At 38.3% G+C, this 24,898-nt stretch overlaps 1 protein-coding gene across 13 annotated transcripts in view; it reads right to left on the reverse strand.

The window, feature by feature from the left end:
* Positions 1-24,898, reverse strand: part of Scel (sciellin) — a 141,403-nt gene that overhangs the window by 11,721 nt on the left and 104,784 nt on the right. For 11 of the 13 annotated variants that reach the window (XM_038310486.1, XM_038310487.1, XM_038310485.1 and 8 more), the window contains 10 exons: positions 24,331-24,387; positions 23,901-23,960; positions 22,323-22,382; positions 18,326-18,385; positions 17,072-17,131; positions 14,062-14,124; positions 10,355-10,414; positions 10,166-10,219; positions 9,975-10,031; positions 2,334-2,396 (listed from right to left, as the gene is read on the reverse strand). In XM_038310486.1, the coding sequence (XP_038166414.1) occupies positions 2,334-2,396; positions 9,975-10,031; positions 10,166-10,219; positions 10,355-10,414; positions 14,062-14,124; positions 17,072-17,131; positions 18,326-18,385; positions 22,323-22,382; positions 23,901-23,960; positions 24,331-24,387 (594 nt within the window). The remainder of the gene's footprint in view (positions 1-2,333; positions 2,397-9,974; positions 10,032-10,165; positions 10,220-10,354; positions 10,415-14,061; positions 14,125-17,071; positions 17,132-18,325; positions 18,386-22,322; positions 22,383-23,900; positions 23,961-24,330; positions 24,388-24,898) is intronic. The other 2 variants (XM_038310491.1, XM_038310494.1) reach the window with 2 other exon arrangements.

Here is a 24,898-nt window from a genome sequence, read left to right on the forward strand (position 1 = left end):
TAAAAATGTCACCATATTTAACAGAACATAAACACATTCAGTTTCTCCCATGCAACAGAGGAAATTCCCATGAAAAAAATAGTAAAAATTGTAGCAATTTTTTCTCTTTGTGTTGGTAAGTTTTGGGAACAAGACATGAAAACCCACGGAAGAATTCAGATTCTCATTAAGCCATACTATCATACAGACTGTGAGTGGGTTTGTGAACGTACTCGGGCCGCTGCCCACAGAAGCCAGAGACAGTAATCCTTCTGGAGCTGGAATAACAGGCCTGTTTGAGCTACCCAACATGGGTACTGGGATTTGAACTCTGGTCCTCTGCAAGAGCAGTACATGCTACTGACTCTGAGCCTTCTCTCTAACCTCGTCCTATATAACTTTTAAAAGAGAAAATGTATTACTTGATCATCTCTGACACACAAAAATTAAAACTAATAAAAGAAATGAAAATACTAGAAAAAGGTATCTGGAACTATCTTAGTTTTTAAACTATAAAAAATAAGTCTTGGCTAAATAGACACACTAAAATTTCTAAGTATGAAGTTATGGACTAAAGTTAGAATGTAAGTTTTCTCTCTGTTTTGCTAAAAAAAATTTCAAAGTAATAAAAATGTGAAGTCAATACTATCATAGTTTTTTCTCTTGTAATTATTATGCTACATCATTCCAAGAATAATAAACTTGGTTCTGAATTGTTGAAGAATATTCAAATTTAGTGCTTTCTTAGATTTCATAAGACACTGGTTTCAAACTCCACTTCCACTAAATAGAGATTAATTATATTTGAATCACCTGATACACACTATAAAATTTAAGATATGTATAGCTTCCAGGAAGGTGATGAGTGACATTGTAATGAATTTACATTGCCTTTGCTGGTGCAAACTTAAAACATCACCCATTTATAAAATGCACAAAACAAACTGGGCAATAATCAGTAAACACCGCTGTTCTTAACTGAATTAAGTTCACTAAAATCCATTCACCAAAGCTCCATTCTTCCAGATACGATTTCCCCACCAAACCTTCCTATAAAACTTTATTTCATGAACAGAAAACAGAACAGCTTTTAAATCAACTTAAAAGTTCCTTAACTGCATTTAACCACTCAGACTGTTTATAGCATTGATCACTTCCAAATAATGTTTGTATGAGGTTGATTGTCCTAGGCAGTTCCCCATGGTGGATGTGTTCAGCAGATGTGTTCAGTGGATGTGTTCAGTGGATGTGTTGTTCAATGGATGTGTTGTTCAGTGGATGTGTTGTTCAGTGGATGTGTTCAGTGGATGTGTTCAGTGAATGTGTTCAGAGATGTGTTGTTCAGTGGATGTGTTCTGTGAATGTGTTGTTCAGTGGATGTGTTCAGTGGATGTGTTGTTCAGTGGATGTGTTCAGTGGATGTGTTCAGTGGATGTGTTCAGTGGATATGTTCAGTGGATGTGTTCAGTGGATGTGTTTCTATGAGCCGCGGATCCCACTGAACACTTTTTTTCTCTCATTCACTCAGAGACTCTGTTGGGGTCACAGAAAAAAGGCAGAGATGATCTGGAGAACCAGAGCAACATGAACTCTGTCAGATTCAAGTATAGGAGATTCAAGTATAGGAAAGACAATCAGTTCCTCTTTCCATAGTCATTCCACTCTTTACAAAAAATATCAACAATATTATTTCTCATGCAATTACAGAAGCTTAGAAAAAATAGAGACACCTTGGGAAGGTTAAAAAGAAAATGAATATTTTAGAGTCCTTCAAACACAAATAGAAGCACTATTACACATGAAGAAGTTATCAATCCCTCCCTAACTTAAGCTGTATGTAGCAATGAGGTAAAGCATCTGTCCTAATACACCTCTTATCGACAGACAGGATATTAACAGACCCTGATGGTTTGAAAGCCCTTATACTCTGTTGTACATGGAAATTTCAAAATGAAAGTCTTCTTTGTTGCAATGAGAAATTTGTGTGTGCTTTTGAACATGAGATATCTAAAAAGAGAGTTGCAGGGTACTTCCTTCCCTCCTGAAAACCTACCAAGTAACAGTGGGTAAAAATAAATGCTCACAACCCAAATAAAGGGCTTTGAATTTTCATGACACCTTTTATACCAAGTAATAGGATGGAGCAACAGAATTGAGAAATTCTAGCACAATTAGAACTTTGTTAATTTTTCTGTGTTAGAAATTAAGCATATGGTGCCATAACTTTTCTGACTTGGATGGTACTTATATTTAAATGCTATAATGCAATTCAACTCCCCCAGAAAATGTTCTAAACAATCACTCGTGTTAAAAAGGAATTCCTAAGAAATAAAGCGAATTGCAATAAATCTTACCTTCCATTCTTATTTTCAGATATATGAGAATCTACTTCAGTTAAGTTTTCTAGGCCCCGGTCTCTAAAAACATATATATAAATAAATATAAACAAAAGCATAGTGTGTGTGCATGATTTAGTTATAACACAATTCTAGGAAATTAGAAAATTCAATAAAAAATCAGTACATCATCTTAGACATAGTCACTTTTGGTTTATAAGTGTTTACAAGACTGGAAATTGGATATTGAGCTATTTAATCTATTGACTTGTAGGTAAATATGCAAGTTTGGCTGTATTAGCCCTGAAGGATGACTATCAGGCTTGCCTGGTATACAGAAGGTCCTGGGTTTGATTCTAGCACCATTTAAATGGGTGTGGATTTTATAAGTGAGAGAGAAATCACTTTTGGAAAATTTGGGAAATCCAATCTGAAAAGTGTCCGACTCAGACTGATTGAACGCTATGTTCACATGAAGTATTTCATTCAGATCTCACGAGATCATGCAGGACTGGCGTCTGGAGCTCGGAAACGCCGAGTGAGTCTCCCAAAGCCCGTGAGCCAACTTGCAGGAGAACGAAAAACTGAACTCACAGTACCTGCCTACAAAAAGTCCAACGCTTGGATATTTTTAGCTGCAGACTTCATCCATGCAATTGAGTTACACAAATATAAAACCTCAGACAAACAACTGAATAAGAAAGGTATTCAAACAAGGTAGGGGCTAATTGTGGTGACAATGTTCTCAAATCTTAGGCTGTCTCAGTGATTTTACATCTTCTATGACGGACAGGGCCCTCTGGCCTGTTAGCACAGATTAGTCATTTGCATATGAACATGATATTGAAAGATCCTGTTTGCTGTTTTCATGAGTTTGGAAAAGCCTTTGTCGTGAAGCCTACCGAGGAAGAGAACCACTTCAGAATAACGGTGAGGCCCATTTCCTCCCTTACTTCCCCTATGTAATTCCTTAGGCTTCATTTTTTAAACAAGGCCCCTAATATCCAATACAACATGATTTTGGTGAGAAAAACACAAGTCCTGGTGAAATGATTCAGGTGTGAGTAAACCAAGTAAAGGAAGAACAATAGTTGACAGGATGTGGGGATGCAGCACTGGGCTAGTGGTGAGCAGCTGGGGGCAAACAGTTAGGAGAATGTGGTAAAGTCAAAGTGAGTTGTTGACGCCACAGTCTGGAGGGCTTCTTCATTTTTATTTCAGTCCTAAATGTTCACATCTCTGGAGTTCACCCCCGTTCCTAAAATTCTTCCATCTCAGACTCTAAAACATTGGATTCAAGTAAGGTTACTGTATAAATAATCAGCATGTAGATTCTCACTCACAAAAAATAACATTGCTGGAGATGCCAAATACAATACAGTATCATCATGTTTATGTGGAGAGAGATTTAAAGTATCCAGATCATTATTAATTGATAAATTATGGAAATTAGCCAGCATACTTTAGCTTCTTAAACTTCACACTTAAGAAAAAAACTACTTGTGTGTTTTTAAAAATGTAGAGATTAGTTTAAATATCTTTAATGTGAGTTTAAGTATTCCAGTGAAGCTATGTAAAGGTACAATATTTCAGGAATATTAGCTGATGTTGTAATATGAATAATGACATAAAATTCAAAACTGAATTTCTCACCATCAGACAAAGTTGTATAAGGTCAACCCCACAATAATGCAGATAGAAGGGTTTGAATTTGCCTAAAGGATAGCTTTCACTAATTATTACAGAAGTCACCATTGTGGTACCAGAGGCTGCTTTATTACCTTAACAGCCTTCACTAAGTAAGTGGTTGAAAGCTGGAGCCATGGACTATCATAGTGTTCATGCAGACTGGAGGAAGTAGATGGTAAAAGATCACAGGATATGTGAATATTGGGAAATCAGAATTCTGTGCCAGGAAGTTATTCTTTCTCCACCATGACGACATTGAGGGAACCAGGTGCTGCACTTAAGGAATCCATGGTTTTTTACAGCTTGGGAGTAAGGTCTAATATGGACTTGAACAAAACGTGTGTTACATAAATATGTGAAGATGCACGTTAAGAAGAAAAGTCTGGAAAAGATTTCCCCCTCTTAGCCCAAGAGGAAACTAACCCTGCCATGATGACCTTATCTCCAACTTCTCACCTCAAGAACTGTGAGTAAGCATCCTTCATGTGGTTAGGCGATTTAGTATATGGGTTTTCTTAAGGTATCCCTAGAAAGTCTGTATTGAGTTTCTCAGCCTGAGGGTGGACATCTTCGATTAAAAGAACAGGACACTTGTAAGTGCTACAGATACTGAATATTTCTCTGCCTACACACTTCACACTTGCTCTTTGAGCCATGGCTTTGGAGAGAAGGAAGGCTTTGGAGAGAAGGAAGGCTTTGGAGAGAAGGAAGGCTTTGGAGAGAAGGAAAAATGGGCTCCACCTGAGGAGACTAAGGAAGCCAGATTCTTGCAGATTTAACAGCCACAACAGGTAATTCAAAAGCTGAGCCTATACATGCATTCAAAGAAGATATTCCCAAAGTAAGGTGAGTCACCAAAGAAACCATATTATTGGAGGTTTTGTAGAGTTTTCTTATTTTATTAGATAACAGCACATATCAAGTTTTGCTGTTAGTTATAAGGTTTTAAATTTGAATAATCTATAGCAATATTTAAATCAAACTAAATGATGAAAATCACACAGTGTGCATTTGTTTGTGATGGGTGGCAAGAGAGTGATGGGTAGATCCAATAAGGGAAGCTTAGACTATCCAAATTAACAGATGCAAAAATAAACACTCTTTAATTAAGATCACATGGATTCCATGGTGTCTTTCACACTGTGGCAAAAGATGAAAAGCTGTGAGTCAAAGTGTGGAAAGTAGATTTTTTTTATAGAAGTCCAAGCCAAATGTTGCAAGGTTGAGCAAATGCTTGATTCAAATGTCTTTGCGTGTCTTACATTTTTATTTTGGTGATAGAAATCAAGTCCAGGGTCTTGCATGTTCTAGACATGACTTCTGCTAAGATACATCCATAGGTCTAAGAATTATTTTAAAATATAGATTTCAATACATGTGGGGCAGACTATGAGTTATCTAAGGTATAAAGCCACATATGTACTTTCCAATTATAAGAATTCTCCATGTTGTAACAATATAATGCATTCCCCATGTTGTGTGAAGGGGTGTGGCACTCCCTTACAGGGCAGATCAAGGGGAAACATGGAGACTGTTACTCGTTAGGTTTCCTAGGATATATTCCAATGTGAGAAAGTTATTAGCTCAGTTCTAACCACTCTTCTTCTCATGTGTGCATGTAGGAGGGGTTTATTAATAGGGCACAATATGCTTCTCTTTATACTAAGTTAATCTGCTTCTGTAAAGTGTCCAACATTTACAAAATTAAGAAGTGTTCACAGAAAATTTAACTATGTTTTTCTTTTATGTCAGGATTTGGTACTAGGCATTAGATTTTTAGCTTAAAATGAGTCTCCTTGAGAAGAATATTGTATTTAGTGAAATAACTCACATAATTGCTTAACTCATTGACATAGCAAAATGCGATGACATTTGCATATTTTTATAAATCTTGTCAGTGAGTATTTTATATTCCTAAGGATTTTTATATTCAAGAAATTAATAGATCTGCATATTATTTAAATATTTTAAAGATAACATGTAACTACTAATTTTAGTCTTCTTGAGTCATTGCAATTTTTTGATATTGTCATAAGCAGAAAACAGTTATTGGCTCAAGTGAAGAAATCAGTCATAAAAAATAGATTTCTTTTATATAGTTTTACTTATGGGTACTTAGAATATTGGAGACTGAATGCAATAGATTTTTACCTATGTAGAATATCATAAAACATTGATTATTCTAATATTTAGTCTTTAATTCACATTATAGCTGTTAAACTTCTAATATGTGTCAGCATAGTGTCATTATGCTACTGCAATACATAAGGAAAGAAAAAAACAAGGTAATTCCATCCATATATCCCTAAGGACCCTATAGATGGAAAGAGTATTAAATAATAATTCACTCAAAATGCATATATTTTCAACAAATAGAGGTTGAAAGGGGCTTCCCTGAGTCTGAGTGAGAAACACCGGGGCTGGTACCCAAAGGATACGCAGTAGCATCTCTGACACAGCAGTGAGAGGAGAACAAAGAGCACAAGTCAGAGAGGATGGGGATGGGAAAGGATGCGGATGAGAGAACTGGGGGGAGGGGACCACACAAAACACAGACCATGGTGGTCTTTGGAGACAAAGTTAAGGAGTATGGCCATGACTCTATGGTAACGGGAAGCCACTGGAGGATTATACTCCAAAGAATGACCTAGTCAGATTCCTGTTTTAGGAAGATCACTGCTCATCCCTGTGGACAGATTGAAATTTGGAAGTCATGACTAGCAGCAGAAGTGGTCAGAAGGCTGGAAGGTAACCATGGCTGCAGCAGTACTGTGGAAGATGCAGAACCACTTCTGGAGATTTTTGGGAGAAGCATCTGACAATAGATGGTAGAAAAATGGCTTGGTTACGGGAAGTGAAGCAAGAGTCACTTACCCCATGTTTATGTCTTTAGCAGAACTATGAGAGACAGGCAGCAGGGAGACAGAAACTGAAATCTCGGAAGGTATATGTTAGCAAACGGGAAAAATACTGACAAGTGGAACTATAACCACAAATAGAAATGATTTTTTTTGCTTTATGTGAATGATGCCCATTTTACTAGAAAATATCTTTAATATCACTAGCAATTTGAAGTGTTTTTCAGTATCTATTTGAAAGCAGAAGTTTAGAATATTAATAATTAATCTAACATCTGCTTATTGACGACAGATAATGGGATCGCTCTTTAGGGCTGGTTCACATCGCTACTTAAAGCGATACTATTTCTCCTGGAATAAATGGACATTCTGGGCACATCTGCATTTGCTCTGGTTGCTATGTTCCTGGGATTTCAAGGATGCTTGTATATATTTCTGATGGATGAGTGAAGTTCATTCAGTCTCTAACTGTGAATTAAATATGCAGCTGCGGGAAGTGTCAGCAAAGTCACACAAAAGACCGGATTCACTGCTGCTTGCTACGAACTGATTGGTGCCTGTGTCGTGTTGCACTGATGTAAAAGAGCTTTGTGGGCTTTAACATCCCTTTTTCTTTACCTATGCTGAAATCAAGAGGGCAGCATGGTTACACGTTAGATACAGGTGGCCGAATTAATTCATAAATACACTCTTCTCAAATAGCTCAGCCTTTTCTATTTGTCTGCTGTGTGATAATCCTTGGCCACTCATCATCCAGTCGAGTAACTACTAAAGAATAGTCAGACAGCTTAGCTTAGCTGACCAAGCTGCCATCATGGAATTCTATGATGCCTAGAATATTTGTAAATACTTTTAATAGTAATATATTTGCTTAAGAAAAATGTCTTCTTTCTATGGATTTCTAGAAAAGGAGTTGCTGGAATACAAACTACCTTTTATGAAGTTTACCTTCTCTTGTGGTAAAATCAGAGGTAAGACTCTTATAAGAACTGCCATTGCCAATGGTGATAGGCAAGAGGCAGGAGTTGGAGGCATGTTCCCCTATTGGTTATTGCACATAATGGCTTTTAGACCTGTTACCAACACAACTGGTAATCTCCCAAAACTCTACAGATGACAAAAAGTCCACCCCAATAATTACCACTGTGAATAAATTATCTTATTTAATTCTAATTCTCCAGAGTAAATAGGTCTTATTAGAGAGCCTAGGATCACTTACCCACATATATTTGTTGGCCCTCCTGAAGGTCATAATGTCAAAATCTGAGTTCATAACTACTGTATTTTATTTCTTTGGAGGGCAATTTAGAATCTTTGAGCTATACTTTCTTATACAAAATGAAGCATGGAATATATAGAGATAGCATGGGGTATAGTGGTGATAAATCATATCCAATTTTTAGTCAGACTGCCCAGGTGCTCAGTAAGTATCCTCTCGGTAGTCTTTGCTCTTTAATTATTTATTTAATTTCAAGGTCCCAACACCCCCAGTGATAAAAAGAAACAAGAGCAAATTAAGGTATTGATGTATTGATGTAGGAAACAAGGTAAGACTGCATTGTCCTTTCTCTCATCGTGGGTTCATGGTACTTTTTATAAAGAATTTGTTGCCTTCATCTCAAAATATTAGGTCATGAGTACCAGTTATGTAATTATTATGATAAAATTTCAATTAAGTAAGACAATGTGAACGTTAATTCACTGATACAAATGTGCATTACTACAAAGTTTAACTATTAGTTATTGCATAACTTGGCTATTAGACCTGTTACCAACATGGCTGGCAATCTCTCAAAACTGCTACTCATAACAACAACAACAAAAAACCCATCCAAATAACTGGACTTACGGCCCACTCAACACGAGATACTAGAAACCTAGATATCTTCCTGGGGCTAGTGTGATCGTGGACTTTAGAAAATAATCTACTACTATCACTTTACTAGACCCGCATAATTTCTTACTACATTCTAAATCGTATCCTTATACTCATAGATAAAATGGAGCAACCTCCCCCTCATCAAAAAAGCTTCTCTTTATAGCAAATGGAGATCATCATAGAAAGTCACAAGTAGACACAATGCAGAGATCAACAGGCAGTGGGGAGGCCCATCCCAAAGGATACATCTGTATCACAGTTCCTGTATATATAGCTTATGGAACAGCATCAAACATGCTACAGAAAGATTGTGAGAGCCAGAATGTCAGGAAGTCTGCTACAACACGGTCTCTTCTAGAAATGGCTGCGTAAACAAGACTAGAACACTGACAGTATTAACAGCTATGCTAATGTGAGGAGGAGAAATATCACAGGATCCCACCCCTAGACCAAAAAGGATAGAAAACCCGTGACTTGAGGGGACAGGGAGAATTAGCCTCTCCAAGGAATGAGCTACCTTACTGTTTAACCAAAGAAGTTGTTCCTAAAACGATCTACACACAAACAACAAAAGTAGACTCTTGTAGGTTTTGTTTATATATGTGTACATACATTTACACATGTGTACAAAACAATAATAAAGAAAAAGAGACCATTAATTTGACAGTTGGGGGCATAAGAGAGGTGCTGTAAGGTTATCTTAGAGGGGCAGATGAGGAAAGAGAAGGGAGAAAGGATATAATTCTACTTTAATTTAAAAATAGCAAATTGGTGAATAGCTTCAACCTCAAGCTGTAAGCCCAAGATTAAAGTGTACTGAAAAACTTTGTGAGCCCAGACAAGCTGAGGATTTGGGATTTTGATGAACTTAAATAAAATTTCCAAGTTGGTTTAGCTGCCTCAAAATATTTCTTCTCCTGGGGTGAGTGTGTTTCTTCTCGTTTAGTTTTATTCATTTTTCATTTAAAAATTCCTTTATCTTTAGGGAACAAACATTGGGGTGTCTTAGTACAAATAAGAAGCTCAGAACTCACTCCAAAACTAAGCAATTTATTTAAGAAGTGTTCAATATGTCTTCATGTTGACAAGATACACAGCTTACAAATGAGTTCTTTGAAAACTACAAAAAACCAGAAACCTTCTTAAACACACACACACATACACACACACAACGAAAATTTCTATCCCAGGACCTTGGGGGTACTGCAAAATCAGTCAGGTAAGGGCACCTACCGATTTGTGTTTCTGAGAGCAGGAGACTTCACTTTAATAAGGTTGTCCAAGTCCTGGCTGTTTAAAATAGTTAAGGGGGTTGGATAAGTAATGATAATTTGGTTATGCTGGATCAATACAGCAATAGTAAAAACCCATTTCATACAAGGAAAGCGGGTGAAACCATGAGTTAGCTGCTTTACTCTTGTTACCTTTGTCTGGTCACTGTAGGATTCCCACTGATGATGCCATCCAGGTCATGGATTCTTTCAGCAGAATAACAGGAAAAAATGGGTTAATAATAAAGTTATTTTAGTAAGGACAATGCTTTAACTCTACCTGGAATAATAAAACAGAATATTCTTCCTGATCCAAACTCGTTAAAAAATCAGTTTTATTACCTTTGATTGTTTTCAAGAACAGCAGGATTTACTTTGATGGACTTATCAAGATCTTGGTGTCTTTAAGGAGAAAAAGACGAAAGTATTAAGGTTAGAGAGGATAGGGTTCAGCCGCATCATAAAACCTCTACGGGAGGGAAGGATTCTGTTATGTGATCCATTGTGGGCGAGAACTGTGATGTAATCTTTCCCAGCCAAGACAGGACGCAAGACTCATGCTCAGGAGAACTTCCTGATCCCACACTGTATTTCCAGAGCTGTCTACCAGGGCATGCCCCTTCTGCATTCCACTAGGCATATCTAAGGAGTAACACTCTTCAGTCTTTCACCATTATAAAGGCAAATTTATTCTCAAGCCTTTGCCATTTTAACGATCATATCAATATAGAAAACAGGAGCTCAAAAGATGAGATGCCCTACATAGAAACCTAGCAACAGATTTCCAGCAAGCCATCAAAATCATGACTTAATAATGACTGAAGAACTGAACTGAACTCAGTTGTTCCCTATTAAATTAGATGAATGCTCTATAAACTCCTCACTCTCCTCTTGGCGATCCACTGTTTTGGTTTGTTTCCTTTTTCCTTTCTCAACAACAAAATAGCATTTCCCACCCTGGACTCATATCATCAAGCTCTTTGCTATAACTCCAGTCTTGAGGCCAAAGGAGTGGGCATTTAAAGTATCCCTCTAAGCCTCTCACATTAATTATTAGCACACACTGACCATGTAAGTTAATGAATGTTATTCCGACTTCTCTGTATCTACTTTTACCATGATCTGACCACATCACCCTTTCTCCTACCTCCTCTTAAACTTCTGGGTCTCCCTTCCTCCCCCACTTCCCTTTCCTTGTCCTAAATAGTCTGCTTCTGTTGTCAGTGTCTTTGTGTTTTGTTTTGGGAGGTTGTGTTTTCATATATGAGAAAACACAGGTATCTTTCTGCTGTGGTATTGGGCATTCAAACTTTTTAAGAAGTGCCTATTTGCAGGGCGGTGGTGGCGCACGCCTTTAATCCCAGCACTCGGGAGGCAGAGGCAGGTGGATCTCTGAGTTCGAGGCCAGCCTGGTCTACAAGAGCTAGTTCCAGGACAGGCTCTAGAAACTACAGGGAAACCCTGTCTCGAAAAACTAAAAAAAAAAAAAAAAAAAAAAAAAGTGATTGGCAAATGAACTGTGCTAAAACCGTAATTTCTCAGAGTAAATTACTTGAAACCGTAATTTCTCGGAGCAAATTACTTGAAAACATTTTGGTACGAAATAGGTGTTCTGAAGATGAAATGAGACAACAGAGGCTGGGAAGTCTGTTAAAAAAAAAACTAAACGGTGACAAAATGAGAGGATTTCAAATGAAGTTAACTTAATATATTAAAAGAAAAAGGAATAACAAGGGATAAAGCCCTGTAGAAGGAGAAGTGTGTTTAAAAGTCACAGCTTGTTTACATTTAAGATCAATCACAGTGGATTTCGGTGGGACTGTATATGCTCTCCACGGGGTTCATTTAGAATAGAGATGGAGGTGCTAAAGCAAGTGTCCAAGCTTCCTTCTCTACATGTTCTATGAGCATCCAACAAGAGTGGGCATCTGAAAGTCTAAAACAGAGATATTTGAACCAGTATTATATAAAGCCCAGTAACTGCATGAATACACACACACACACACACACACACACACACACACAGAGAGAGAGAGAGAGAGAGAGAGAGAGAGATTACAAGAAACAATCTGATATCCCCAGAACTTTAATATTTTCTATTTGACTCACTCTTGTGAGTGCTGATTGATGTTCACGGAATTAATTATAAAAACCTTTAATAAGGGGCATACTCAAAGTTTGAGAAACAAAAGCCAGCAGTCATAAACACACGCTATGTGCTGGCACTATTTAAAAAAGGAGCAACCCTGTGAGTCACCACAGCAAGGATCTAAGCAACGGTCCTAATTCCCTCAATGAGCGACAAATGCATCTTATCTCAATGAACTGGAAACAGTATTTCCGGGCCCTGGATCCTAGGAACACGGAAATTCAATGTTTTGATTTTATTCAGGGGAAAATATAACTTCTTTCCTACACAAGTTCCTGATTTGATGTTGTGTTTCCGGTGGGTTAGAGAAGGTACCAGATATTTCGGTATTCTTCCCATGGAAGTTAGGACTCTGGAGTGCCAATGTCATGCATGTGTGATCCTTCAAGTGACCCTGGCAAACAGCTAAGGGACACTTCCCAGCTTTTCCATAACAGATGCCCCCAATCCTATCCTTGCAGCCTCCTGGGTTTTCTGAGATACCTAATGAATCTTCATTTATTTGAAGACTGAAGTCTGTGTGCCGTGAAGTAAAGAACAGAATTCATCTGGAAACCACAGGACCTCATTAAAGACAGAATTATTTTTTATTTACTTACTTACTTACTTACTTACTTATTTTTGTGCTCAGGCATTACTTAGTATTGTCATGTGTAAATGAGGAGCTGGGACCCAGACACTGCCTACCGCTTTGTCTTCCCTAACATCAACCGCAAGAATACAAATGTTGCTGCATGTAATGTTTATTACAACAGCCTTTTATTTCATTTTTCTTTTTAAATGCAACTCACTGACAATACATTCTATATTCAGCCAGTAGTACACGGGGCTCCTACATGCAATATATTAAACTGACAACCTATTATTGTCTTAGCGTAACATCTCTCTGCCCTGGTACATAATTAGCTTTAATCTATGCTAATTACCTGCTGTTAATAAGATTGAGTATGACGACCGAATTCTCTTTTTGGTGTCCAGGCCTGTAATTATCCCTAACATGCAAGCAAATGACACCTAGTGACGGCTGTGAACCCCGTAGGTGTTCAGTGACTAGTGACTGCCTCAGCGACTGCAGAACTACAATCAGTCTTTTCTTAACTTTCTCCGGAACCCAGGACAAATCGCTTAACCTCTCTGGGTCCTTATTCCCTCTTTTCAAAATGGATTCAGCTGGAATGGTGGTATTCAAAACGTTGCCATCAACCGGGCTAAGATTTTCCACATTTCCCCCTTCCCATCCGTAAGGCTTTATGAATTTTATAGGAGTCAACAGACTTTAAAAAAGGAAATTATGAAAATATTCCTAAGACTCTCTACAAAAAGTACATATATAGATAATTCGAACTTTTTATAATCAGAGACAAAAAGCGAATTTAATTGTCTTAGAGAAACTACTTAAAGGCTTGTTAAATTTAAGTTCATATCTGTTTTGTAAGCCCAAGCCCTACAATGATCAACAAGTCACTGTCCCCCCAAAATGCTCCTCTACAAAGAGGTAAATGCACTACTCATGATACAGCAAATGAGGAGGCATCTTGGTTTATTTCATAGCTATTATTAATACTGTTTAACTTCAGAAACAAAAGCCTAACATTAATGCTTTACAAAGCAAACAGAATGTGTCAGCTCCTGCGCCAGCTGTGTTCCTACCTCCCCTTCTTGGGTGGCCCCATCTTCATTTTGCTTAAGACTAGAAGGCCCCACTATGTACAATTCTCAACTGTCTGTGTTTTGCTGTGTCTATATACTGAAATTAACATGGAAGTTTCCAGGTACATATGAAAATAGTGATATTTTAGGAATTTCATTCGATTTTTCCATAAAATGAGTATGGTATTTATATTCATATTGTGTTGAGTTAAGAAGAAAGGGGGAAACAAATGATAGTATTTTCTCTTACCCAGCAGTAGTTTTGGTAGCTTTGGAGCATGTAGTAATACGTTCATCAAGACCATGTTGATAGCTAAGACAAAGTAAAAGGAAGAGTCAAAGTCAATAAGAAATTTGTGAGTATACATGCATACACATGCAATGGGAATACAGAATAAATAAAACATGTTACAAAGTGTCTATCTCAGATCACTAATTACTTTTGTATTTTGTTTTGTTTTCAGACAGGTTCTCCCTACACCCTTTGTAGAGCAGAGGCTGGTCTTAAACTCTAACTTCTCCTACCTTTCCCTTGAGCTCTGAGAGTACATGGGGTGGCTATTACCAACACTTAGAAAGAATTTCACAAGGATTAAGACACTTCCTGGAGCCAAATACCCAAGAAATGCTGAAGGCAACCAAATTTGAACCCTGAATATATATCATGCATGCTCCCTCCTTCCCCTGGCCATCCTTCAGATGGAACTCAGGATAGCCGCAGGTGAAGTCTGGGCTTTTCTCCTGAGCATCCTTCAGATGGAACTCAGGACAGCTGCAGGTGAACTCTTGGCTTTTTCCCTGAGCATCCTTCCTCCCCACCATGTTTGCAGTAGCTCCTTCCATCTGCATGGTCCATACTGACATCATCCTCACAGCTGCTTTATGAGTGATAGCTTGGAGTTTCTCTGCCATGCTTTTGTTAACTATTGCTCCAATATATAAATGGTCTCGATTTCTCAAGAACAGAAGTTCAATGTCATGCAAAAATATTCTAATTAACTATAAACCTGTTACAGTGCCAGTTTTCTCACAAGTCATTTAAATATTAATCCTTGTGATTATGAGAGCCGCAAACTGATATTCTTCAGTTTATTCATTTTATACAAATAACTTATTAACTAATAATTTGCAGTATTAGACTACTTATGTGATTACTGTGTCACAAGGAATTTCTCAAGTAGTAATTATACAGAATTAGCATCAGTATTATCATCTTAAACAAAAGTACAGTGAAATAAATGGAAGCAATAATAAAAGAAAACCCTGTCTCGTATTTTACAGATCCGCAAATCAGATTCCCATTTTTTATTCCCGCCTTTTAAATATCTTTAACCAAATAAGCCTACTCCTTCTACATAAATTGGAGGAAACTTTTGTTTGTTGGTTTGTTTGCTTAGGGGGCCACCTTGGTCAGAATGTACAAGTCTAGGCTCCTGAAGTAATATCTGACAAGGTCAACTAAGAACAATCATTTTATACTTCTCAACCTCAATATCAAATCAAATTCATATTTAGTATTTGAAACTCCATCAGGACTTGAATCCGCTTCCTAAATAAACTTTATTATATACAATTTACAAGTTAAAAAAAATCACACACCGAAATGAACCAGACACAAAGTCTATGCATGATCACCATGGATCCTCTGCAATTAGAATGGCCTCTCAGAGCTCAAGCCCAGGCGCTCTGCTCTCAACTTTACACTTTGCCTGTAAAGTATTTATTTGGCCTCTAAATTCGGGGCCTGACAAGAGGTTTTATTCTTATTTGGGTTATGAAAATCTCAGAACAACTTAGCAGTAAAGATTCAGACACAGGATGACAACATCTTCGGCTTAGCCTTACTGTGATGAAATCACTTACGCAAGGCAGGGCAGCCGGCTGTGTTTAAGACGTTGCTTCCACTACACTATGAATTGAACCACCTCTCCCTTCCATATACAAACTATCTAGGCCAAGGGTCATCTGACTAAGGCCACCCAGGATACATTCCTCCTGCTTACTGGTTTTATAACAAAGATTTACTAGAACACAATGGGTAACTCTCAGTACACAAGCGTAAAGACTGTAATTTGAACTCCGAGGACCTGTGTGAGATGCTAGGCAGGTAAGACAGATAATGAGAGGACTGACAGATTCGCCAGAGCACAGAGCACGCTGGCTACCTAGAGAAGCTAAATTCTAGCTGGACCAGCCTAACCCGTGAGCTGTGGTTTCAAGTGAGATGTGGAACAGAAGGTGAAAGCAGCTGGGGAGGACACACTATGTCAGCCTTTGACCTCGATATATACACAATGAATCAGACCCACACATAGATCCATAAACATGAGAGGACAAATGTATGTGTTTGCCTGTTTGTGCGTGCGCATGCGCGCGCGCACATATATATATATATATATATATATACACACACACACACACACACACACTGACTTCCTAGCTTTAGAGCTGGTTGGGTTTTATACAAAAAAGAAAAAGAAATAAATGGAGCCGGGCGGTGGTGGCGCACGCCTTTAATCCCAGCACTCGGGAGGCAGAGGCAGGCGGATCTCTGTGAGTTCGAAACCAGCCTGGTCTACAAGAGCTAGTTCCAGGACAGGCTCCAAAGCCACAGAGAAACCCTGTCTCGAAAAACCAAAAAAAAAAAAAAAAAAAAAAAGAAATAAATGGAAAAGAGGAAGAAGACGGGAGAAACTTTTGCCATCTTCAGACCTTTTTTTAATTTTTATTTATTTATTTATTTATTTGTTTGTTTGTTTGTTTGTTTGTTTGTTTGTTTTTTCGAGACAGGGTTTCCCCGTAGTTTCTAGAGCCTGTCCTGGAACTAGCTCTTGTAGACCAGGCTGGCCTCGAACTCAGAGATCCGCCTGCCTCTGCCTCCCGAGTGCTGGGATTAAAGGCGTGTGCCACCACCGTCCGGCTCCATCTTCAGACCTTTATTTCAGCTGCTTTGTGTTAAGAAATCCTTTTAGGATGCTGCCTTATCCCACGGGAATTCCGATTCACTTTAAGCACCAAGCATGGAATACAAATGCTACATTGGAATGAGTTCACCTCTGTATTTCAAGAAATTCCTGATTCCCACCTCAGTCCGCAGCCAGGGAAGCCTGTGTAGTACCAGACTCAGGACCAGCCTGCGGGTTGGTGACACACCTGTTTCTGTTTTTGCGTCCCCTCTGAGGGTGTCTCTAGGACAGTATAAAGTGTTTCTCGGACTTTTGAGAGTGAAATGGAATAAAGGAGAGAGAAAAGTTTCTTACCCATGGTCAGCTCTGTTGGTTGTGGGCACAGCTTTGATGAAATTGTCAAGATTTTGACTCCTTAAAAATAAAGAAGAAAGAAACTTATTAAGTTACATAAAATTGTTGAAATTATTTGTTAAAACTGATATTTTATTATAAAAGATTTATTAAAACCTTGACACCAGCCATTTTGTTGAAATTTAGTAATGGAATTGATTCTGGAAGTATCAAGTGAACAGACCCCTCTGGTTCCTTATTTAATGATAAAGCCAAAGTTCAAACAAACTGATCAGTCCTGACTAGTCCAAAATGACACCTAGCCTCACGTCTGTGGGTTCTAGCCTGCCGGGCTCTTCCCTCTTCTACACTGTCCTTCTGCAAAAAGGAGCAAACTGATAACAATGTTTTCTGTAATTGTTGAAAATCAACTTGAACCTAAATGATCACAGGTACCTTTCCTGTACTGAAAATCACCTGAGCAAAACCTCTAATGTCTCAGACATGAGGGGTCAGGGTTGTCACTTCAGTTAGGATCAACTTAACTGATGACTTCATTACCCTTATAATCACTGATGGACATGACCCCAGAAGGAAGAGCATATTAAATCTTACCCTTGAAAACTGATTAACATCTTTGGAACTTTAAACAGACAAAAAAAAATCCACTCAATAAAAATGGAATTAAATCAACTGGTCATTTCACCTTGAATCCTATGAACCTATATGTCCTCAAAAATAAATTTTATTATTAAATTTTGATAGAAATCAATTCTGGTCTAAATCTTCAGCTTACAGGAGTAAAGTTTCAGCCTTCGAACAAATCAGTTATATGCTGGCCTCCTTTCCCATTTATTCTCAAAACAAACCCTACGACATGAAGGAGATTGTTTTTCATTAGCTCATTTTGGAACAAAGCAATGGTTTACCCAAAAACTTTCCTGCCTTGAGAAGCAGCCAAGCTAAGCCTGTAGCCACAACTAAATGGTGTTTTGATAATAATTTCCGTCTACAGCACTTTTGTTTTAAAGGGATCTTATAACCATTATTCGGCTTGATCCTTCTTGCTCCCTGCTGCCAATGATAGAATAAGCTCATGACCCTCATGCTGTGATTGGCCAGCTGCTGCTCAGTGTCCGTGGGACTTGCTCAGAACCCCATCTACTAAGCAATGAGCTTTTGACTTTCTGGGTCCACGTACCCCAGCTTTTCTATTTATAAGTGTTACTACCTACCGATACAGGAAAGAAGAGAGCTAAGACATAATTCTCTCACCCGTGGTTACTCTTGTTTACTTCTGGGGTGACTTTGATCAGATTGTCAAGGCTCTGGCCCCTTTAAAACATTGAAGAAATGGGGAGGTTAATGGTAGATTTTCACCTAGTAGAATAAAACTATTAATTAAGTCTCAGAAACAGTATAAACACTCATTGAGACCATGCTGAAGAGTGAGACAATATTTTAATCTTGCAGATATTTTGTCAACCACTTCCAAGTATATAAAACATTTTTTAATTAGACCCATAGAACATTCCAGAAATTGTTCTCTCTTGGTAGCAATCTCCAACACGTGTAAAAGAAACTTTCAAAATGTACATTTTGTTGATATTTTTAGCAAGTTTTCTATTACAAAGCTGCATTAAGATAAATATACTAATTTGTTTAAAATGCACCATATACAACCTGGTATCTACTTCTGGTAATGATACATTGCAGATGATTGTATTAGAAACAAGTGGTTTAAAAAAAAAAAACTAAAGTCTATTGACTTCTGAAATGGATCAAGATGCAAGCCATATTGGCTAAACTATGAACTCCACAGTTGCTGGAAACACTTGAGCGCTTGACTGTTGGCCTTAACTACATGCCTGCTTCTGACCTTCCGGTAACAATGCCTCTCCTATTGCATATGCATGCGCTTTTATATACGTCTCGCCCGCGAACATGCCTCTGATCTACAGAGGGAGCCACATGGGGAGAAGAGCCTCCTCAGAAGCAAACCTCACCACTCCTCCCACACCCGATGACCTCACGAAGATGTCTCTGAGGTTTCATTTACACAACATCAAAGATACAGTATTTAGAAGCAACCAGATGTGAACCCAAGTTTTGATCCAGATGTCTCAAGATGTGATATTCAAGCTAAAGACAACAGAGAAAACGTGGACTCTCATTATGACAATAATGAAACAACCCCACAGAAACAATTGCTGCATTCTAGATTAGCCTTTGATGTTTTTCACCTAAATGAAACCTATGGGATTTGAATCACATGGTCCTAGGAAAAAAATCCCAGGTTACAAGTGGAAGATTTTAGTGTTCAAATAAATAATAGATCAGCAAGTGCCAAAAACCCTTCCTTTGAGAGTGTCAGTTGAGGAGTTTGCTTTCATTATACTGTGTAGACTTTAGTCTCTTTAGACATTAAATGAGCCCTAAAAACTGTATAGGGCTATTTAAAATCCTATTGCATAAGTCAATAAGAAAAAACTAATTAATGTGGTAATCTAATTATTATAATGATATACTATTTGAAGTTTAACTGGGCGAATCATTGCCTCATGGTGTATGTATCATCAGTATTTATGTGTTCTTGCAGTCCACAAATCACAAAGACCAATGATCTAGCCTCTGCCAAGTGGTGGGGTAGATGTGATCCAAACAGACTTCTGGGCTGGGGAAAAGCAGAGCACAGACAAACACCTAAGTGGATGGCACAACTTTCAGCTAACTGAACTGTATGTACTGTACTTAAAAAGAGTGTTTGCTGTTTGCATGTTGAGGACAAGTGGCGGTGTGATTTAATCACATTCAGTCACCAAAAGTGACCTGTTTATAAGGAAGGCCATATGGTGGCAGCACTCCAGAAAATGGGCACAGCATGTATAAATGCCTTAAGGCAAGGATGAGCCTGAAATGCAAAAGGTTGATTGGTTGATTTGATAGGATTTTATTGAAAAACTAAAAGGCTATCTCTAAGCGTTAGAATTTTATTTCACCGGAGATGGATAAACAGTGAAAGCTTTCAAATAAAGAAGGAAGCATGTTCTCTCTCTCTCTCTCTCTCTCTCTCTCTCTCTCTCTCTCTCTCTCTCTCTCTCTGTGTGTGTGTGTGTGTGTGTGTGTGTGTGTTCACGTGTGTATGCACGCATGCACACATGCCTGCCAGAGGTTGATATCTTGTATTTTCTTGTATCACTCTTCATGTTATTTTTTGAGAAAAGAGCTTCTTACTTGATAAAAAGTTCACTAATTTGGTAAGACTAGCCAGACAGCTATGCCCAGGGATCCTCCTGTCTCTGCCTTCCTAGGGCTGAAATTGCAGGACCATGCTGCAATGCCTGGCTTTTTCAAGGATGCTGAGAATTGAATTTAGGTTCTCACAATTTGTTGCTGACAGAGTCCCTAATTGTATATTTAAAATATCTAGAGTCTCAGGATGTAAAAAGTCAATTAAAAGTACTATCTTTAAAAGTCCATAGAAAGCACACACATACAAATACAGACATTTCACATGTGTTCTCACACATGTACATAGATATAATACATGTACTCACATATACATACACAAGAGAACACTCAATCACTATTTTTATATATACAATAATTCACTTGTACAAAAAACATGCATGCATTCACATACATGTCCACATACATACATACATAGGCACACATCTCCACTTATAAGCATACACATGAGCTTATATAGGAATGCACACATGCAAGCAAGCATTTGAAAGACATGCACATTAGCACATACTCATTTTAATATAAAGAATAATAGTCCACAGTTTAAAGTTTTTTAATAAATACTAAGTAAGAAAATAATTTTAGATATTAAGATGAGCTAAATGTATGTAGACTGTCTAGACCATTATAAAAATATGATTTATCTGAATGTTTTTCTATCACTAACTTCTGACTCATTTTTTATATCTAGCATATGTTGAACACAAGAGTAGTATAATTCCTCTTTAGTAGGTGAGTATGACAGCTAGTTTTATGTCAACTTGTCGCATGCTAGAGTCATTTTGGAAGAGGGAACCTCAACTGAGAAAATGTCCCTACCAGATTTGCCTTTGATCAAAACTTTAGTGCATTTTATTGATGGATATTTGATGTGTGTGCACCTACCACACAGGCAAGTGATGCCACCCGTGGGTAGGGTGGTCCAGGATGGTATAAGTAGCCATAGTGAGCAAGCCGTGAGGAGCAAGCCAGTAAGCATCACTTCCTTGTGGCCTCTGCGCCCGTGTCTGCCTCAGGGTTCCTGCCCTGTTTGCTCCTGCCCTGACTTCCCCTAGAGATTGGCTCTGATATAAACTGAGAGGTAAAATAAACCACTTTCTCCCCAAGTTGCTTTTGATGGTGGTCTTTATCACAACAGTGTAAAAGTAACTTAAGGCACTGAGTAAACAGGGCCAGTGACAGTCAGAAGCTGACCTTGAACTCAGGACTTTCAGATTCCTTGTTTGCATCAATATCTCAGTTATCTTCCTGAACCACTTAAGGAGTCAAAGACATCAAAGTTTTGTTTTGTTTTGTTTCTCAGCAAGGATGCAAGACTTAGTTGTTTTGCCAAATTCACTGGGTGGTTGTGCCTCTGGTTGTGTGTGGTTGTACCACACAGGCAAAAGCTGGGCAGCTTGGCACTGTGTGCAAAAGCTTTTAGCTAGATGAGCCTTTGCCTCTGGGGCGTTGGTGACACATTTCAGAATGAACGAATAATATCATATACTGCGTTAACTAAGTGGAAAAGAGTTTATGGAATTATTTGATATACCATTTTCAGCTACACGGCAACAAGTTTAGTTTCACATGTACATACACACATGCACACCGTCCTGTATACACACATACACATATACATACATAAGCATGTATATATACTCTACTCTTACATACACACACGCTCTTATGTATCCCTCTACTAATAGACTCACTCCCACACTTTATAGATATAGTTCTCACACATACACTTCACACGCTGTTTATACATACACATATACACGAATGCAAAGTGGGATGTCATAGCTGAGAAGCTTATTCAAAACTGTCTTGTAATTTCTCAGAACCACCAGGTAACAAATGCCAACAAAGTGCAAACGACCAAAGCAATGCAAACGAGCCTGTGCATTACTCCTCTCAAGCTGCCGTGTTGGAGAAAATAAAAAAGGTGTTTGGGCTTGAAGTTCAATTCACTGTCCCAGTCGTGAACACTGGTATTCTAATGCATATAATGCCTGGCCAAGGGACGCTCTAGACACATTACCTCTTCATATTTGTGTGTGTTTCAGGATTCACTCTAATCAATCCATCAAGGTCTTGTTTCCTTTGGAAAAGGAAATGAATTCCAATAAATGTCATTAGACTAAAACAGTAATCAATGAATAATAGCTCAGCTATTAAGAAGCGATAAATGTGAGGTTCTCTGCACCAGTGTGGACATTTAAAGTTCTAAATGAAAATGGCAGTTATCTCACACGTCACAGTGAAGGCCACTTCAGGGTGCGCATTTGCTAACAACGTGCACACACGTGGGCTGTCTGTTCTGTTCTCAGAACACAGAGTCACACGCCACTTCAGCCTGAACAAAGTCAGCCTTGTCTGCAGATCCGTCTAGTTAGATCATGTCTAACGAGCCACGGTGAAGCAAAGTAAGTTAGATGAAGTTAGTCACCAGAACTAGACTGAAGACAAATTACTATTCAAATAATTGACAAAATCCCCTTCTTGTTTCTTTAATAATAAGACAATAATGATAACAACATAATTATTTAACAAAATTGAAAATACTGAAAAAAGTATGCCCTCATATAAACCCATATAGTGCCCATGTTGAAACCTTTTAAATATCTTTTGTCTCAAAGTAAGTTATTTTAAGAAACAGAGAGCAAGATTTAGAAATATAAAATGTCATTACATAGTAGGAAACCTAATGACCCACTTCATACTGGCTCTACATGCTGGCCCATCAAAAATCAAGAGGAGCATAAGCTATGCTCCAAGTGGACAATTGGGGATGGTAGAAATGGGGAGTGGGTACCAAAGGCATCATAGCTCTGGACAGGTGATGCTGCAGTTAGTCCTTCCTCCCATTTAGGTGCTGGCCCAGCCTCACCCTAGGCTGCAGCTGAAACCATCAGAAGAGGTGACTGTAGGAGTCTTAGTCAAGCTGGCTTGTGGTGTGGGAGGTCCTTCTGGGTATGTGTTGCTTTTATTAGTTAATAAATAAGGAAGCTTCCTTGGCCCATGATAAGGTAGAGCTAGCCTGAGGGGGTGTGGGGGTAACTAAACTGAATGCTGGGAGAAAGAAGGCGGAGTTAGGGAGAAGCCACGTAGCCCTGCCAGGACAGAACCTTGCTAGAAAGCCACAGCCACATGTAGATACACAGACTAATAGAAATGGGTTAAATTAAGATGTAAGAGCAAGCCAATAAGAAGCTAGAGCTAATGGGCCAAGGAGTTTGATTTAATTAATACAGTTTCTGTGTGGTTATTTCGGGGCTGAACAGCCAGGAATGAACAAACGGTTGTCTGTGTCATTCTGGAAACGTACTCTGGAAACTATGTGAAGGCTGCATTCTTTAGATAAAGAATTCTACTCTCTCATCAACCCTTAAAAAGAAATCAATGCCCCAAATCAAAGAGAAAAGTAACTCAGTATTAAATATTGAGGCAATTATTTTAAAATAAATGTATTCATGGAAGACAAGAAGGAATGACCACCTCTTCCATCCTTCTTGACTAATTCCGTACTTTAAATTATGGTCATGAAGCTAAAACATCAAGTCATTTGCCTTTGGATTATCAGGTAGAAATCAGAGTTGGAGACATTAGTGAGACTTACCCAGAGGTGTTCTCATGTCCTCTGGACTTGATCTTCATAACATTATCAAGCTCTCTACCTCTTATGAAAAGAATGTTTAGATTAGTTTCATGGCATTTCCATAAAATTAGATATAAATCACCCTTTCTATATCTTTAATGATTAATACAAGCTTTTGGAGAAAATTATTATTCTAATATCAAATATGTTTTAGTACAAAATTTATCAAGTAACACAGTTAAATAAATTTCCAAGATTTCATCATGCTACATATAAATGTAAATTTTGATGCAATAACAATACACTCTTCAAAGTGAATAACAGGGCTGCAGAAGGAGGACACAAAAGAGGGGAGACATATTCAAAGCTGTGATTCCCTGCACACCACTGAGAAGGTTGCCAGGTAAGCCAAGGGGAGCCTGAGACTCAGAGACAACCAAGCAGTTCTCACCTTCTGCTGCTTTTGTCTTCTGTGACACTCATTTTGGGAACTGGTCTGAGGCCTTGGCTTTATTGGAGAGAAAAAGTCATCAGAACTTATATCAACACCAAGGAAACAGTGTCTTCCACACAGAAGCACTGACACACATATGGCCTCGCGCAGACTATGGCTGAGTGCACAGGGTCAAGCCAGATGGAACCCAGAAGTGGTTAACTCTCTCCCTTCTCTATCCAAGAAACTTTCCCTAACTGACAACCAATTGCAAAGGAACGTTCTCTCCGATAGAGTATATAAACCTCACTTAAGAAGGCTCCTTGCCTAGCAGTAGATGGCCAATGCAAAAATGAACTCAATGATGTTTTAGAATTTGCTTGTTTTATATTTGACATCATTTTTTGCTACAAGCTGCAATATTATACAGCAATTACTCAGCCAAAGGGATCCAGTAAAGGCTAAACCAAAGAGCAAGGCTCTCTTTGTGAATAAGTGGCTGTCCTTTCCTGTAGATTTTTCACTGTAGCTACCTCCCTTTCTGTTACATATTTGGGAATGAATTCCCACAGTTTAGAACTGTTCA

The sequence above is a fragment of the Arvicola amphibius genome, chromosome 13 (genome assembly GCF_903992535.2).
Source record: "Arvicola amphibius chromosome 13, mArvAmp1.2, whole genome shotgun sequence".
Classification (NCBI taxonomy): Eukaryota; Metazoa; Chordata; class Mammalia; order Rodentia; family Cricetidae; genus Arvicola; species Arvicola amphibius.